Here is a 17,794-nt window from a genome sequence, read left to right as displayed (position 1 = left end):
TTCTTCCAGAAGTGCAGCTGGGCTCGCCCCTGCCACTTTGAGTGACCCTGATCCCCTCAAGACTTGGGCCCTGGTATCAGGGAAAGACAAGCCAGCCCGGGCCAGAGGCTTCCTACAGACATGCTAGAGAAGGCATGCTCCCTGCCTCAGCCCCCCTTCCTCCCCCCCCCATTCCTCTCTTTTCCCCACCTCCCCGCTAGTCTAGCCCTAGCCAAGACCAGAGCCACTCTGGCATCTACTGCGTCTGGCAAAGTCAGCAGCCCCCCCATGCAGGGGCACTCCTGTGTGGCACAGTCAGCGGTGGGGCGTCCCCGGACCCTCTGACAGCACTCACGGTTCTCTCTGATCACAAAGGGGATTCTAGGAAACCTGGTCTAGAATCTGTAGAATCAGAGGGGAGAGGAAGGCAGGGAGGGGCTGGGAGAATCAGATCAGGGAAGGCACACGAATGAACACTGAGGTAGCCAGTGGTCTCAGGTTGGAGGAATGTTGCCGGAACTTTATAAATCCTGTAACATGGCTTATATATATATATATATTTTTACAATTTGTATGACTTTTATAATCTGAAACAAAGAAAACAAGAAAGCTCTCATCTTTGATCATCTTCGTGTTAATCATGAAGGGAAATCTATGCAGACACAACTACATAAAAACATGAAATTCCACACAGGAAAAATTACAGCAAACATGAAAAGCATGGAGACATCCGGCCAGGGCCCCACACCCGAAGCCTTGAGAAGTCCATGGACCCACCTGCCAAAACAACCCTCTGAGAAGAAGTCAACATGAACAGCTATGTGAGGGCCACCCATGAAAGGTCATTTCTGCAGCTGGTCAGGCACACCTTTGCAATCCAGTCATGTGGCTGCAGGTCGAGAACCCAAGTGTTACCATACTATCATCAAGGGCTGAGGGCTTGGACAGAATGACCACTTCGCCCCACTTGGCCAGAGCCATATGAGGAACCCAGGAGACGAATACCTAAGTACTGGTCATCTAAGAAAGCTACAACAGTGCCCAGCCAGCCTGTCCCTGGACTGTCTGTACCTGAGCCCATATTGTTCACTCTCAAGCCCAGCCTCCCCATGCCACGTCCATCCAATTATTCTCACCAGAAGCCCAGCCTCCCGAATCTATCCACTTCTCTCCACCCCCCAGCACTGTTCTGATCCCAGCCGTCCATCTCCAGCCTGGAGGCCCATGGCACCCAGCCTCTCTTCCCTGCCTACTCCTGCTCCCTCGTTCCCCAAACAGACCCTTTCTTCCCAGTGTCAGCTCCCAGAGGCTACGCTAACAACCCTACGTGCACTTCCACCCTCACAACTCACCCGCCACGTTCTGCCCAGTCCCTCCAAGGCACTGGCCCCAGCTTCCCTCAGGACCTCTGCATGCGCTAAGCCCTAGGTTGCATCCTAAGAGGCTGCAGGCCCAAGGGCCACAGGCACCTTTGCCACCAAAACCACCTGTGCCTCTCTGCCACTTGAGTGGGGGCCACGAAGGTGACAAGGAATATACAGCTTAGCTGCACCACTTCCAACCCAGCCCCCTGGGTTGAGGGGATGAGGGGGATGAGGCCATCCCCTCCTCCCTGGTCCAGAAACCATGGCCCCCTTTGCCTAGCATTCTGTTGCATGGTCAAGTCTTCCCCCACTGGACGGTGGGGAAGCCACAAGATCAGAGATCATGTGAGTCAAGCTTTGGCTAGTCCTCTCCAGGGAACTAATTCCCCATCCCCAGATGGGACCTTAGCGGAAGGGCCTCAGCAGCTGGCCTGGGGATGGGCACATGAACCAGGCTGGCCAATAGAAACCACCCCTGAGACTTTGGCTGGAAACCACAGTACGGTCATCAACCCTCACGTCCTGTACAAAAATAAATAATTAGCAAGAGCAGAGCGGATGAGAAGAACGGAGAGGGAGAGGGAAATTGAGTCTGGAAGAGCCCTCTGGGTCCCAGGACCAGCCATGTCTGAAGCCTGAGAACCCTGGGATGGTTGCAATCTTGTCAGCCCCAAACCTGAGCCGTTTGCAGCTTCTGATCTCCCATCCTCACTCCGGCGCCTCTCCAGCACTCAGCTCTCAGGGGAGTCAACGAAGCTGGCAGTGTGAAGCTAGGACAACTACAGGGCTGAAGAGGGGCGTGTGGGATGGTGGAAAGAGAATGGAAAGGGGCAAAAGGGGGAGCGGCTGCACAGACACCACTGGGATCAGTCCACGGAGCCCAAAGACGCCGAGGATACCTGGGCAGGGCCTCTGAGGAGGCTGGGGCCGGGATGGACGCCAAATCAAGACCCGAAGGCGTAGAGCCGACTCCCTGGGGTGAAGATGGGGCCGGGGTCGTTCGCCAAGAGGAGGCCATGGACTGAGCCTGCCCACCCCCAGCGCGGGCCCAACTGGGCCGCCGCGACTACTTCTCCCTTGGTGGTCCGTATGATGGCGGCACGTGGCCTCAGCGACTGGATGTGACGTGCGGCAGGAGCCTCATTCGGACGCGGGCAGGCTGAGAGACAGAGCACCCGCCGCCCCCACGGGCCCGGCCCCCCGCCCCAACCAGCCCTCGCGGCACCGCTCACCGCCTGACGGTTCCCTTGGTGACAGCCTGAAATCGCAGAACCGCTCCGCGCCGCTTCCTCCCGCCCCGCCGAGGCACGCTGAGCCGTGATTGGAGGGGAGATTGGCCCCGCCCACATCTCACGCGCAGCCGGCGGAAGGTCGTAGGGCACCTCCGCTGGAACTGTAGACCCGCGCAGAGCGTGGCCCTCCCCACTTTCCGCTTCCGAAGTGGGTCAGCCTGTGTAAACCTCCACAGTGCTTCCTACTCTCTGACACAATACACGTTTTATTTGTTAGTTTACCTCAGCCAGACTCTCTGCGAGAGGGTTCTTTGGGTTTGCGATGGGACACCGAAAGTGCTGGACCACGCATCCTCTAGGCAACGCCCCTGCCTTGCTCAGGCTCTGACCTGACCCAGCCTCAGTCTGTGACCCCCGGGGGCAAGTACTTCGTTTGGCCCGCCTACGCCGCCGTCTGCACAAGTGCAAGTGGGAATGGTTGGACCGCAAGCGAAGCTGCCCGCATCTGCCCCACTTAAAGATGGCGGCAACACCGCCCCACTCCCTGGACCCGCGGGCGTCCCCGGAAGTGACCGGCCGGCCCGGCCTGCGCGAACGGAAATACTCGAGCCTAGCCGAAGGAGCCCGATCCCCAAGTCCCATCGCGGAGCAACGCGGGGCGGTGGCGTCGGCGGCTGCGCAGGCGCACAGCGCAGGCCGGGCGGAAAGAGCCGAAGCGGGCAGGCGGCGGAAATATCCGAAGCGGTGGGGCGCCCGAGGCCGTTGCGGACCTCCGCGCCGAAGCCGTTGCTGCCGCGGAAGCCGACCCTCCTCCAGTACACGGCCGTCGCCACCGCAGCCCCCGCCTCCCTCTTCCGACCCGAGCCGCAACCCCCTCGGGAAGGGAGCGAGTGAACGGGCCAGTGGCGCGGCCTGAGGACCCCGCGTCCGCAGCCGCCGCTGGGCCTGAGGACACCGGGGCGGGCGAGGGGGAGGAGGGAGCGGCGGGTGGGGGCGGGGCCGAGCGGACACGAGAACAGCCGAGTGGGCCCGAGTGCTGCCGAGCGAGCCCGAGGCGCCGGGCCAGGCCGGAGCCGACTACGGGAGCCGACGCGGGCCGCGCGGTGGGCGCGGAGCGGCGCGGCAGGCCGGGCGGGCGGCGGCAGCAGCCGAAGAGGCCGCGGCGGCGGGTCCGAGTGGCGGAGGCGGCAAGGGCGGCGGCGGCGGGGGGCCGGGTGGCCGGGGTCCCGGGCCCCGCAGGGGCGGCAGCGGCGGCGGCGGCAGGATGATCAAGCTGTTCTCGCTGAAGCAGCAGAAGAAGGAGGAGGAGTCGGCGGGCGGCACCAAGGGCAGCAGCAAGAAGGCGTCGGCGGCGCAGCTGCGGATCCAGAAGGGTAAGGAGTCGGGATGGGGGTGGAGGTCGGAGGTCAGGGCCTGGCTTGGGGTAATGCGGTCGCCAGGGGTCAGAGGTGTCAGAAATGGGGGGGCCGCGGATGTGGGGATCGGAGATCAGGGCCTGGGGATTGAGGGATCAGGGGTGGACTAATAGTCACTGAAGTGGTCAGAGATGCGGGGCCGAGGATGGGGCACTGAAGGTATTTGGAAAGCCAGATGTCTGATATTAGAGACTGAGAATCTGAGGGTGGCAGTGTAGTGGGGGGACCGGGAACTCGAGAGTCTGCGGGGTCAGACGGGAACCTGGGTGAAAGGCAGAGGAGATATGGATAGTGGGGGCCGAGGATTGAGGATCCGAGTGGGAGATTTAGTGTTTTATGCTGGGGTCAGTGGGAATCAGAGTCAGGCGTGGTGAAGTACGTTCTGGGGCCTGGGTTTCGTGGGTCTGGGGGGGGCGTCACATGGCAATTTGGGGTTTAGGGTGACAGGAGGAGGAGGGAGGGACAGTGGGTGCCAGAGATTAGAGATAGGAGTAGAGTTGGGTTTAGACCATGGTGCTGGAGATGCTGGAAATCTTATAGTCAGAACAGTGTAAGGTAGGAGGGCTGGGAACTAACAGATCTGGGGGTCAGATGGGAACCTGGGTTTGGGATGATAGGCAGAAAGAGGAGTATATGGATCTTGGGGACCAGGGATTGGTGGGGGGATGATTTAGGGTGTGGAGGGGGAAAAAGGTCTTTGAGTTTGGGCAGATAATTGGGGACTCCTCGAGAAGGTGGGGGTTATGGCCAGGGATCCTGGGTGTGGGGTAGTCAGAGGCTCTTGGAGGGCACATGGGAGTGGGGGCATTTAGGAGCTGGGTTGCGGGGGGGCCCAGCTGTTGGGTGCTGGGACTTAGGGCTGTGGATTCAGAAGAGGTGGAACTTACCCTGGGCCAGGAGCTCAAGCACAGTCACAATTGAACACGTGTGTTTGTGGTGTTCTGTAGATCCAGAAGAGCCTGCCTGGAGACTGGGGAGCAGAAAGAGCAGGGAGAGGGCTGGGGATGTGTCCCACTGCCCAGGACAAAGCTGGGGTCCTGGAGGAGGCTATGGAGGCTCTGCTGGCACCTGCACCTGCTCTGAACACCCTCCTCTCTCTCCCTCTTTCTTTCTCTCTGTTTCCCTTTTCTGCTGTGAACACCTAGACATAAACGAGCTGAATCTGCCCAAGACGTGCGACATCAGCTTCTCAGATCCAGACGACCTCCTCAACTTCAAGCTGGTTATCTGTCCTGATGAGGTGAGGGCACACTCAGCTGGACTCCCAGGCACGGCGGGTGGCCCCACCTCAAGTAGGGATACCTGGTTCACCTGCCAGGCCTTGCTGGATGGGATCCCAGCTCCTCTTTTCTTCCTTCACAGGGCTTCTACAAGAGCGGGAAGTTTGTGTTCAGTTTTAAGGTGAGTCTCGGTGGGCCGGGGTGGCTCCCTGGGCTGAGGAAGCAACAGCTGAGGCCCCGGCCAGGCACTGCTGGGGCACCTATCCACCTCCCCTCTCTTTTCCTGGAGCCAGGTGGGCCAGGGTTACCCGCATGACCCCCCCAAGGTGAAGTGTGAGACGATGGTTTATCACCCCAACATTGACCTCGAGGGCAACGTCTGCCTCAACATTCTCAGGTGAGGGCACTAGCCCTCCACAGCTCCCCCCAGCCCTGCCTGCCAGGCACCCTTCATGGCCTTGCACTACACCAGTCTCTGTCCATTCCTTACCCCTTGTGGTGCGTGTTCCTCTGTCTCTTCATCTCCACATTTTCTTCCTCGTGGCTTGACCTTGGCTTTCTCCATGGTCTGTCCTTCTCTGCACCCTCCTGCTAGCTTCTCCCATCCGCACTGTCCCGTGCCCTGGGCCTGATCTGTCCGGTCCCAGCAGGGCCTCTGGCGGCTTCCCACTCACCAGCCCCTGATCATGATGTTCTCTGCCCACAGAGAGGACTGGAAGCCAGTCCTTACGATAAACTCCATAATTTATGGCCTGCAGTATCTCTTCTTGGTGAGTAGGGGCGGGGGCGCTGGGGCTGGGGGAGGTTGGACTTCTGCCCCTTGGGCTTGTTGACCCCCACCCATACCGGCCACAGGAGCCCAACCCTGAAGACCCACTGAACAAGGAAGCCGCCGAGGTCCTGCAGAACAACCGGAGGCTGTTTGAGCAGAACGTGCAGCGCTCCATGCGGGGTGGCTATATTGGCTCCACCTACTTCGAGCGCTGCCTGAAATAGGGTTGGCGCATACACACCCCTGCCAGGGCCACCAGCCCCGGCGTCCCCTGCAAATATTTATTGGGGGCCACAGGTGGGGGGGGGCATGGGGCAGCCGGTGGGGGAATCCCATGCCCTGACCTGCCACCCCTCCCTGCCACCCGCTCCTAGTTTTTTTTTTTTTTTTAAACCACCATGTGATTGAGGTCGGCGCTGCCTCCCCCGACCCGCTCAGCGATGGGAAATGAATTGGCTTGTCTAGCCCCACGCTGGGTGCTGTCCAGCCCCCCTAATCTGGGCTCTGGGGTGGGAGGCCAAGGGTGGCTGGGCACCCGGCACCCCACCCCTGCACCACTGGAGGTCCCGCCAGGCTATTAAAGGGGAATGTTACTGCATGGCCTCTGCCTCTTCCTTTTGTGGGGTGGGAGGGGCAGGTGATGTCCACCAGGGCTCCTGCAGCAAGCGCGGTGGGAGTTGTGTGATCACAGGTGGCGTTAGGGGGCCCCCCCGCCCCCGCATCAGCAGGCTGCCCAGTGCCTGGGGCAGCCCTGGGAGTCGTGAGGGGACCAAGCCCCAGGCCTCGGGCAGGGTGGGATGAATCCCACTCCGGAACAAAGGAGGGGCAGGATCCAGTAACCACAGGCTTCCTGGCCAGTAAGCCAACATACAAGAAAGTCCGCACCATCTCCTGTTCTGCCCCCTTCTGCCATGGGAGGGCCTGACGAGGAGAACGCTGTCTGGTGCCACCGGGTGCCTGAGGTCCAGAAACATCAGCGAGAGTTCTGGGTCCCTGAGATGAGCTGGGCCCTACAGTGGGTAACGTGGTGGGGTGCAGGGCCTCCGGGTGGCTGCCCGGAAGGGCGCCAACCCCACAAGGACCAGGACTCCGGCCGTGGCTCGGCTCCCTCAGGCTGGACTTGAACCTGTGGAACACCGAGTCTGCGGCAGGGACACGGAAGCTGGTGCGCATGCGCCTGGGGCCGGTCTGGTCCCCGGCGCGTGCGCACGCGCGCTGTTGTCCCCGCCCAGCATTCCGGGCGCCGGCGGGGCGTGTGACGTCAGGTGGTTTAATCCGGAAACGGCGGCGACCGCCGACGCGACAGAACCGAGGGTCTGTTGGTGGGCGCTCCGGGGCTCCCAGCGAGAAGAGCGTGACCCGGAAACGGAAGCGAGTCCCTGTCGCAACTCCGGTGAGTGGCCCCTACTGGGGTGCGGGCCCTGGGTGGACGCGTGGGTGGCGGCGTACGAGGGCCTCGCCCCTCTCTGGGACCCGGCCTTATCATCAGAGGACCCCATGCTGTCTTGCCTTCAGTGGTCAACACCCCGAATGGCCCCCCAGGCTTTCCTGCGTGAACAAGGCACCCCAACACTTAGCATCCCTCCCTCTGTACAGGAGTCCGCAACGCCCCCCAACCTTATTCTCCGCGCCCAGATTCCCTCAGCATTTAGGACCCCCGCCCCAAACCGAATTCCATGCATACGCTGTCAGCTTCAGGGCCGCCCCCATCCACCCTGTTTCTAGCACTCGCAGCCTCCACCTCCTCCTGTCAGGGACCCTCTCAAGTGCCCTGTCCCTGGCGCTCAGGGTTCCAAGTGCCCCCTACCCCCGTCAGCCCACACACGGCCATCTCCAGTCTCAGTCCACCGAACACGCTAGGGCCTCATCGCAGGGTCTGCAGGACGAGGTGGAAGCCTTGAACCTCTGTGGGGGCACTGTGATGGAGGAGGGGTTGGGGTGGGCACGTTGTCCCCACTCATGTCCCTGGGGCTACCCAAGTTCCAGACTCCACTCTTTTGGCCTTCCATTCACGCCTTTTCTCCCTGCTCGGCCCTTTCCATTTTGGGAGCCCCCATCTGTCCCTGCCCATACACAGTGTGACCCCAGCTCTGCCTCATGCCCTCGTTTTGGGCCTCACACCACTCTGCAGTAAGGCTTCACACTTGCCCCAGTCCTACCGGTGGGCTCCTGCGGCCATGGACCTGCTATTTGGGCGCCGGAAGACGCCGGAGGAGCTGCTGCGGCAGAACCAGCGCGCCCTGAACCGCGCCATGCGAGAGCTGGACCGTGAGCGACAGAAGCTAGAGACCCAGGAGAAGAAAATCATTGCAGACATCAAGAAAATGGCCAAGCAGGGCCAGATGGTAAGCTCGATTGGGCACAGCCTGGGACACAGGCCAGTGCTGTTGCTTGTTCAGACACTGGGGCTGCAGCAAACTGGACATGCTGAGCACCAACAGGGAGGTGCTTCTAGGGAAATGAAGGGTTGAGTGGGGCTTTCCCTAGTTTCAGGGTCCAAAAGGCTGCCTCTGTGGAGGTGGTAACAGAGCCAAACGTTGAGTAAGGAAGAGAGTGAGCCCGTGAAGATCCAAGTGGCAAGTGTGTCAGATAGAACAGCAAGTGTGTCAGATAGAACAGCAGATGCTCCATGAGAGAGTGATGGGTGAGCTCAGAGGAGTGGATGTGGGCCAGACCACTTGGAATCGTGGGCCACAGTGGGAGCCCACGTGGCATGGGATGCACTGGCCCTGGGGGCCAGTGAGCAGAGAGATGGGCACAGCCTGAACCGCTGGGGAGCAGCACCTTTGATGGGCGACAGAGTTTTGGCCTGAGCAGCTGGGTTGAGGCGCCATTTCCTGGGATGGGCAAAGCAAGGAAGAGCTCTGGGGAGGAAGTGAAAAGGTGAGGTTTGGAAGTGTTCGTGTGTGAATCGGGATCCTGTACTTGAGATGAGGGCCTGTGTGAGGTGGAGGGAGACACACATTCTTTGGCCAGGAGAGAAATTCAGGAATGGGTGTTGACTCTATAGACATGGAGAGAAAAGGACGCCTCAAGGGTGGCCCCACCTTTCTTCCTCTCATTTCTGGAGCAGAGCTGAGAAGGCCGCGGAGGAGTCTGTGCAGTGGTGACCCAAGAGGCATGAGGGCGAGAGGGAACAGTGGCCAGTGGGAGCAGGCACATAGGAGCCCCTGAAAGCCTCAGTGGGCACGGTGGAGTGGCAGTGAGCACACTCCCAAGGCTGGCTCCCTGCCACCTCTGTCCCCTCGCAGGACGCTGTGCGTATCATGGCAAGAGACCTGGTGCGCACAAGGCGGTACGTGCGCAAGTTTGTGTTGATGCGGGCCAACATCCAAGCTGTGTCCCTCAAGATCCAGACACTCAAGTCTAACAACTCAATGGCACAAGCCATGAAGGGCGTCACCAAGGCCATGGGCACCATGAACAGACAGGTGCGCCTCTCCCGATCCCCCTCCCTACCCCTGCTAACCTCAGGGGCCAGACTCACCCTCCTCCCACTTCCAGCTGAAGTTGCCCCAGATCCAGAAGATCATGATGGAGTTCGAGCGGCAGGCGGAGATTATGGACATGAAGGAGGAGATGATGAACGATGCCATTGACGATGCCATGGGTGACGAGGACGATGAAGAGGAGAGGTTTGGAGACAGGAGGCAGGAGGGTGGGGACAGAGGGGATGCCTGGCCCTCCGGGTGCCTGGCCCTCATAGTTCTTTTTTTTTACCTAGTGACGCTGTTGTAGCCCAGGTCCTGGACGAGCTGGGGTTGAGCCTGACCGATGAGCTGTCAAGTGAGTGTCCAGACCCTGGGCCCTGTCCTGCGCGCAGCTCAGCCATCGCGCAGACCCTCCCTCTCCCAGCATTACTCCTTCCAGCAGGGGCTCTCTTCCTAACCCCCCTTCTCTGCAGACCTCCCCTCCACTGGAGGCTCCCTCAGCGTGGCTGCCAGTGGGAAGAAAGCAGAGGCTGCAGCCTCCGCCCTAGTCGATGCAGACGCAGACCTGGAGGAGCGGCTCAAGAACCTTCGAAGGGACTGACTGCACACACAACACACCCCCGTGCCACCCTAGGGAGCCAGCGGAGGGCCCAGCATTTTCATTGTACCTTCTGCAATAAAAGAAGTTGGCCACTAGTCTTGGGCCTGTGTGAGTGGCCTGATGTGAGCCAGGCTGGGAGTCTGGTGACAGGGCTGACAGGAGTTGCTCAGGCAGAGCTTGGTCATGTGTGCCACATTAGCTGGGGTATAAGACAGAGGGCTGGAGGTTTTCTCGTCTTGGCGGGAGTGGACAGACCAAGCCCACCCGTCTTCAGGGCTTGGGGTGTGAAAATGAGCAGCAGACACTGGCCCAGCACCCCCAAGAAAGCAGGCTCCCCAGACATCCTGGTAGCATCCCAGGAGTGCAGGCCTGTCCCCCAGGGATACACTGCCCAACTCCGCTTAGCCCAGCCCACCCAGCTCACTTTGATGAGCTGATTGCGAGAAACAGTTCCAAGCCAGTCCAGGAAGCTCTCGGGGAGAATGAGCTGCCGTGCAGCACCTACCTGGGGATTCACCCTGCCTGCCCACAGGTTAGCCTGGGTCTGCCTACCTACCGGGTGACCCTCCTACCCAGCAGACACTCCCCAGATCGCAAAGGGCCCAGGAGGGATGCTACTCCCCGCTCCCTGGACACCCAGGTGGCCGGAGACAAGTGCCCCACCCCCATCTGGCCCAACAGGGTTTGGTGAGGGATCGGTAACAGCCAGAGACCAGGCCCCCAGGACCACTGCCCCCACCAACCAAGGCCTGAGTAACGGGTGAAGTTTTTATTAAATCCACAGAAGTAAAAACCATATTGTGAGGGGCTGGGGTATGGGCCACCAAGGAGTGGGAACCAGGCCACCGGAGGAAGGAGGAGAGGAGAGAGAAGAGGGGGTGACAGGACAGAACAGAGAACAGAGCCAGGTTGGAGCGGCTCGGGGGCTGCCCAGCCTCAGGGGCCATCACCAGGGCCACTGGACAGGTCCTGGGCGCTCAGGCCAGCACCAGGCAGGCTCAGCGGCGGGGGCTCCACCAGAACAGCGGAGAACTTGGTGTCACCAAAGGCTTCGTTCATGCGAGTCTCAAAGAAGCGCTGCAGGCCAATGATGGACTGCACATCGGCCTTGTCCTGCCGGGCAAATTACAGTGGATGGGTCCTAGGTCGCCCACCTCTCTGCCCCCAGCCTCCCCTCCCCAACCCATCCCCACCCCAACAGGCTCACCTCTGTCAGCTTGTTGAACTGCTTGAACATGCGGCCCACATCCTGGGCAAACTCCTGGGGGGAGCTGTAGGGGGGTGACAACTTCTCCTGGAGACGGGCTCGAATCAGCGTCAAGTCCAGGGTGCCGCCGGGCTGATCCTTCGAGCAGAGGCCACAGGCTGAAGGTGAGGCCAAACAGCCCCTGCACCTCCCACCCTCCCAAGTCCCAGAACTCACCAGGGAGAAGGTGGAGTCAGTAGCCAGCTGGTGCAGGGGCCGGCAGGGCTCATGGCAGAAGAGGGCCAGCAGGACGCGCTCACACTTCTGCAGGCGTTACATGAACGTCAGAGTCATAGGGGACTTGGGGTGCTGCTGGCCAAACCAAGGGAGTGGGCCCCACCCTCACCTGCTGGTTGGCTGGCGAGAGCTTGGCCACCACACCAGTGCTGTCACCCCCATCCAGGTTTAGGCTGCCATCCTCCTCCTTCAGGTCGGGTAGCACGTGGCAGAGAGAGCAGCTCCACTCCTCCCTAGAGGGAACAGACCGTGAGGGGCTGCACGGAACCTGGCCCAGCCCTCCGCCCTACAGACCCCGCACAGCCTCGCACCCTGGCACATCCTGCAGGGCAGGCAGGTGGCAGTCCAGGTGGAAGCAGAACTCGCACTGGTTGCACATGACCAGGTCGCCTGGCTTCTGGCAGACACGGCAGATGGTGGCACTGTCATCCAGGGCACCTGGGCCACCAGCTGGGGCTGAGGTGCCCTCAGGGGCCACCACCTCCAGGCCTGAGCTGGTGCTGCCACTGGGTGAAGCCAGGCGGGGGCCCTCGGCGCCGGGGCCCTCGGCCAGGGCCATCAACACAGGTTTGGTCTCGGGGCCCTCAGTGGCGGCAGGCGGGGCCCCAATGGCAGCCTCTGTTTCTTCCTCCTGTGAGGAGGTGAGGGGTGTTCAGCGGGGTGCCGGCCTGGGCAGTAGATCCTCATCTCCCAGCCACAGTCACTTGGGCAGGCTCACCTTGACGATGGCCATGCCAGGCAGGGGCGGAGCGCCAGGGGCCCCTGGGGGCGCAGTCCCAGGCTGTCCAGCTGCAACAGCTGCAGCACCTCGCTCAATGACGATGAGGTTGTAATCCTCAGTGGTGCTGCCTGGGAAGACCTTGAAGACTGGTGGCTGGCTGTCAGCCGTGAGATCCAAGTCCAGGCGTTCGAGGCTCACCCGTGGCACCTTACGCATGAGGCCACTCACCTCACCATCACTTGAGCGGGACCTGTGGGCGCGGCTTGGTGTGAGCGCCCCACCCCTATGGCCACCCTGTCCCTATAACCACCAAAGGGCAGCCACACTCACCGCTTCACCCCTGACACGTGGGGCTCTGCACTCGAGTAAGGGTCATCTGCTCGGAACACAGAAAACAGGTTGGGGTGGACATAGGGCACTGCAGCTCTCCCACCTACTGGGGGGGCAGAATCACTCACCTGACCCGAAGCCATAGCCTTCCTGCACCTCCATAGGCTGTGGGCAGAGCAAGTGGACCTCAGTGGACAGGTATCCCACAGGACCCCGTGCCTCTTTCCTCCCACTCTGGTCCCCTCCCTGGCTCACCTGGCTGCTGCCAGAGCCCTGCTTGCTCAAAGGCCCTGGAGCCCGAGGAGGGGCCATGGGTACAGGGCCTGTGGAGTTGGTGCCAGGACGTTCTGCCACGATCTTGCCTGCAGTAAAGAAGTAAAACAGTGTAAGAAAGTGAGTGCAGTGCCTGGGATGGCAGGGTGCAGCCAGAGAAAGACAAAAACCCACCAAAGGCCTCTGCACTCTTGGTCCAGGCATTGAGGTCCCACTGGAACTTCATCTCACCGTGTGGCTCCACAGGGTCCACGATCATCTTGAGGGCCCGGTGCAGCTGGAAGTAGATCTGGGGGTGGGCAGTACATGAGCACACGGGCAGTGAACAGGGCTCCAGGGTCTTGGGAGGTGCCTACCTGGAACCCACCACCTGGGTGCCCACCAGCACACACCAGCTTCTTGGAGAGCAGCAGAGCAGTGTTGTTGTCACTTTCCAGAGCCCATGAGGCAAAGCGCAGGATGTGTTCCTGGTGCTTCTGGATCTTGGTCATGGTCCAGTGCTGGCGCTCCAGGCGCTCCTGCTGCCCCTCAGTCACCTTCTGCAGGTGGAGAGCAGATGGGGTCAGGGAGGACAAAGCACCAGAACCTCTCCCCACCCAAGGAGGGCATCAGCAGCCAGCAGAGGGCGCCAAACCCCAGGACGATTCCACCTGAGGTAGAGTGAGCTGCCAACAGAGAAGGACCACGCAGCGGGTACCTGGGCGTCGTTAACCAGCACACGGCCCCGCTTGTTCAGTTCCTTCATGATCTGCAGGATGGCCATCTTAACGTCCACCTGCACGCGCTTCTGTACGTCAGACACTTGGCGGATCCTGGGTAGCAGAGTGGGTGAGGTCAGGGCCACTCAGGCAGGTGCTCACCCAGAGCCACCCCACCCCCCGCCCCAGCACAGCACAGGCACCCACACTTACGAGCTGCGAACCTCCTTGGTGTTCTTCTGCAATGTCGCATGCTTGTCCCCGAGGCGCTTCACCAGTGAGGCCAGGAGCTTGCGCTGGTTCCTCACAGCATCCTCCAGGAACTGGTACCTGAGGGCAGATAGAGGTGGGCCCGGGCGCCCAGCACAGGAACAGGCAGCACCCACCCACCAAGCCTCAGGACTCACTGGTGGTCCTTGTGGGCGTTGAGCTGGCAGTCCCGGCAGGTGAGGGTGTCGCAACTCTCGCAAAACAGCACAAGGGGCTCGTGCTTGTGCACGTTGCAATACACCGTGCGCTCACCGTCCCTCGACTTGGCTGGTCCTGGGGAATGGGATCTATGAAGCGGGAGCTCATCCTCACCGCCTCCAGCTCGAGGAGCGGACAGAGATCAGGGCCTCACTTCCTGCCTGTCCTGCAACCCTGGGCTATCTGCCGGAAGGACCCAGAGGGCCTACAGCAGTGGACAGGGAGGAGCAGAGATCCTTGCTCTCAAAACCCTCTGCCCTCAGCCTGACCGAGAGGGTCACACCCCTCTCCTTTCAGCTTCTGGAGGTGACAGCTTGACGTAGACTGACGGCCTCTGCCAGGAGAGACCTCCCCGCTGCTCCCTCTGCTGAAACCTCCTCCAGGTGGACACTCAAGAAAGCTCCTCCACCTCTGAAGCCCTGCCCCCATCCGCCACTGGGCTCCCTTTCTCCTCCACTCACAGAAGATTCCATCCAGCAGGGGAGGGGATTCTGGCTACTGTGGCATCCCAGCACACACAACATTTGCTTTCTGGCTCAGACAAAAAGCAAATCAGGGCTTAAAGAGACCGTCAGATACATTTTCCTCATAAGCCATGCCTGATGACCTCCCCTCTCTTCTCTGCTAAAAGGAGACCACACCATCTTAACGACCCACGGGGGAACCTGCAAAGCCTTCTCAGGCTGGAGAGATACGATATCAGACCAGGACCCTCAGAGAGGCGTCAGGCCCCTGTGCTGGGACAAAGGTCCTACGGCTCAGAGCAACACTCCCCAAAGACTAATACAGCCCTCCCCAGAGGCTGTTGCCACTAGAAAACCGAGAACATCCATCCTTCTTTCCTCCCCAATCCCTATCATGTCTCGTTACCACACCAACCCAGCGTGACACATAGGAACATTTCGATACAAATAAACCGAGCCTCAGCTCCTCTAAATATTGCCCGCTCTTGCACCCTGACCCTTGCCTGGAACCCAGGACCCCCTGGAGACCCCTGCCCTTCTCTCCTGGCTCCTCATGCCCCACAGGAACCATCTCTACCCAAGTTTTCCCATCAAAACTGTCCTCTGGGCTGGCGCAGCCACAGTGACTACCAAGACGCCACTCATGGGGAGTCCTGGGCCAAAAACCAAGCGCAAGCCCCTCTCCATAGCACTTCCAACACACTCACAGAAATATCTGGAAATACCAAGCTAGGCTGTGAAATACCTGTGACCCAATGATAAGAACACTTCCAGCACTCACTGGTCAGTGATAGTCTGATGACTCTACCAGCTTGTTAAGACACGAGGCCCAAAGATCTCACTTTCCCCTACAGAGGCTTAAAACAGGTGCCAGGGAACCTCTGGTCCAGGAGGTCCCTCACATCATTCCCCCAACACCCTGCATTTCCCTATCCATACATGCGGATCTCTCTACCATTGGAGGCCTATCCCCTGCCTAGGGGGGTTCCCTGATGAGCTTCCTCAAGCCCTCTATACACCCCCTGCGGCACCATGAGATCCCCTGTGAACTCCCCCCACTCCCTGCCTGTGGCTTTTCCTCTGCCACTGGACCTGCAGAGACTGCCCACCAGAGCCCCAGCCTCCCCCTTTTTGAGTTCTGCCCTCAGGCCCTTCAGTTGGTATCCCGCAGAGAAACTCCCTGAGATCCTTCCACCATCTGCAACTACCATCATAAGCAACTGAAGGCATAGAGAGGAGAACAGCAAGGGCAGCCCCCTGCACGTTGCGTACCAGTGGAACGCACAGTGTGGTCCTTGGTGTACTTCACCCGCTGGTGTGCCTCCACACACGTCTCACACAGCGGCTCAGAGCACTCCACACAGTAACTGGTGGCCGGGGCATTATCCTCACAGCTAGTGCAGCACTGCTGAGCAAAGGCAGAGTCAGAAGAGACAGAACCACCAAAGAAATCTGCATTTAGAACCAAGAAATACGACATGAAGAAAGGTGGGGGCCTTACTTAGCCTAGACAACCTGCCCTAAGCTTTCTACTACGGGGACGGTAAAGCCTGGAGCCGGTACCACGCTCTGGTCTAGTGACCCCTACTCATGGCCAGAGACCTCCTGGGGGTTGCTTGGGCGAGACATACCTGATTCGCATCCTGGGAATCGGTGGCAGCCTTGCTGCCACTGTCGCGCATGAAGTAATTCTCCACAATATCTTTGGAGAAACACTGCTGCTTACATACTGGACAGTCCACCACTACAAAGAACACGAAGAAACAAAACCATCGCATGGTGAGCGCATCCCCCACTGGGCCCCAAACTCCATCCCCTGCCGAGCCGAGACGACCCTCCCCTCCCGGAGGAAGAACCAAACCCTTCTTTTACCGAACTTTAAACAGTCGCCCCATCTCAGTACCCGGGACACAGCCCACTGCCCACACACGTTCCGGCCACTCTTCGGGTCCCCATCCTCTCGCCCAGGCGACTCCCGCCATCGTCACGCTGGGAACCGACCCCCAGTCCCCGAGCCTCAAAGGGATCAAAGGCTGCGGGGTGGGGGAGGGGCCGCCCCCGGCCCCACCGCACTCACCAGCGCCGTCGCCCGCCGCACCTCCGTCCCCTGAGCTGTTGGCGGCGGCAGGCGCCGCGGGCCCGAGGCAGGCGCTGCAGGCCGAGTGCAGGCAGGGTAACAGGCGCGGTTCCCTCTCGGGCCGCAGGCGCTCCCGGCACACGCCGCAGTGCTCCAGCAGTTCCAGCGCCTCGCCGCCGCCCCCCGCGGGCGACGATGCCGATGCGGACGCCGCCGCCGAGGCAGAAGCCGAGGCCGTGGCCGAGGAGGCGGCGACGCGCTTCTCGGCGCCCGCCGAGCCCTCTCCCGGGCCCGGGCTGCCTGAGGCAGCCGCTGCCGCCGCCGAGGCCGCCGCCGCCGAGGCCGCCATTCACACGCCGCCGGGGGCGCCCAGGGGGGGAGGAGGGGCGCGGGGCCCGCCGCGCAGGCGCAGACGCGCTCGCCGCCAACGGCTGGGCCGCTGCCGCCGCGAGGCCTAGCGCCGCCACGCGCCGCCTAGGTCGCCGCCCGCTGCGCGCGGGGCGCTGCCGAGGCCCGGCCGGCCGCTGCCCGCTCTCCTGCCTCCGCCGCCGCCCGCGCTTCCTTCTCAGCGGCGACCGAAACCAGCGCCACGCGCCACGCGCACAACCGCTCGACCGCGCGCCCGCTCGCAGAAAGAGCCGCGGCTGGGGGGCGGGACAGAAATAACTGGCGCCGACGCCGTCGCGCACGCGCACTGGGCGCCTCTCGCCCGGGGGCGGGGCCGGGGCGGGCCGGGGCGGGGGAGGCCATGAGTACGCACGCGCCTGAGCGGGCTCCTCCCACCCCCGCCTCCACCACCCGCAGCGCCGCTCGTGCGGCAGGGGCGGGGCACCTGCGTCGTCGCCGCCGCAGCCTGGTCCACCGGCCGGGCTCGCGTCCGTTATTGTAGTCCCTGCTCCAGGCCGTTTACTCCGCACGCGCGCCGGCAGTCCGTTCTTCCACCTCGATCCCCGCCCCTTTGCCCGCCTGGGGAGGTCTCCAGTTGCTGCGTCGACTAGCGTTCCCTAGAGGGGGCGGGGCCGAGAGCTAGGGAAGATGCTGGGCCCAGGGAGAGGGGCGAAGGGTCCCCATCCCGTGGAGGAAGTACTCTTCTAAACCGGGACTTAGACTTTGGGGTTTTAACCTTTTTATTGTTTAACATGAGCAACACTGAAACCTGACTAAATCAAATAGATCCCACGGGGCTCAGAACACCGAGACTGAAATCCCGCCTGGCCCTGCAAGCGCCCCTTGCCATATTTTAGCCCGCCACTGCGCTAGCCTTGA

General features: G+C 61.4%; 3 protein-coding genes across 4 annotated transcripts; 2 read left to right on the top strand and 1 right to left on the bottom strand.

Moving 5' to 3' along the window:
* Positions 1–3,613: 3,613 nt before the first annotated feature.
* Positions 3,614–7,109, top strand: UBE2M (ubiquitin conjugating enzyme E2 M). The gene is made up of 6 exons (XM_079908876.1): positions 3,614–3,948; positions 5,136–5,230; positions 5,353–5,391; positions 5,504–5,607; positions 5,917–5,980; positions 6,066–7,109. Exons 1-6 carry the CDS (start codon positions 3,840–3,842, stop codon positions 6,204–6,206), a joined length of 552 nt encoding a protein of 183 aa, XP_079765002.1. The 5' UTR covers positions 3,614–3,839; the 3' UTR covers positions 6,207–7,109.
* Positions 7,110–7,211: 102 nt separating this feature from the next.
* On the top strand, positions 7,212–10,102 carry CHMP2A (charged multivesicular body protein 2A). Of its 2 annotated transcripts, none has more exons than XM_079908872.1 (6): positions 7,212–7,375; positions 8,136–8,327; positions 9,234–9,413; positions 9,487–9,617; positions 9,707–9,768; positions 9,887–10,102. In XM_079908872.1, exons 2-6 carry the CDS (start codon positions 8,160–8,162, stop codon positions 10,012–10,014), a joined length of 669 nt encoding a protein of 222 aa, XP_079764998.1. In that variant the 5' UTR covers positions 7,212–7,375; positions 8,136–8,159; the 3' UTR covers positions 10,015–10,102. The 2 variants fall into 2 exon arrangements, with proteins under 2 accessions (XP_079764998.1, XP_079764999.1); XM_079908873.1 differs by having other exon boundaries at positions 7,258–7,375; positions 8,114–8,327.
* A 673-nt stretch (positions 10,103–10,775) lies between these two features.
* On the bottom strand, positions 10,776–17,165 carry TRIM28 (tripartite motif containing 28). The gene is made up of 17 exons (XM_079908829.1): positions 16,529–17,165; positions 16,083–16,195; positions 15,724–15,856; positions 13,927–14,062; positions 13,733–13,849; positions 13,519–13,633; positions 13,214–13,360; positions 12,996–13,110; positions 12,804–12,910; positions 12,677–12,713; positions 12,549–12,594; positions 12,216–12,468; positions 11,809–12,128; positions 11,607–11,730; positions 11,438–11,524; positions 11,222–11,359; positions 10,776–11,127 (listed from the first exon to the last, which is right to left on the bottom strand). Exons 1-17 carry the CDS (start codon positions 16,875–16,877, stop codon positions 10,951–10,953), a joined length of 2,514 nt encoding a protein of 837 aa, XP_079764955.1. The 5' UTR covers positions 16,878–17,165; the 3' UTR covers positions 10,776–10,950.
* Positions 17,166–17,794: the final 629 nt, after the last annotated feature.

Source organism: Stenella coeruleoalba (genome assembly GCF_951394435.1).
Source record: "Stenella coeruleoalba genome assembly, chromosome: 20".
Classification (NCBI taxonomy): domain Eukaryota; kingdom Metazoa; phylum Chordata; class Mammalia; order Artiodactyla; family Delphinidae; genus Stenella; species Stenella coeruleoalba.
Note: the sequence above shows the minus strand (reverse complement) of the source record. Positions and strands in the feature narration are given on the sequence as shown.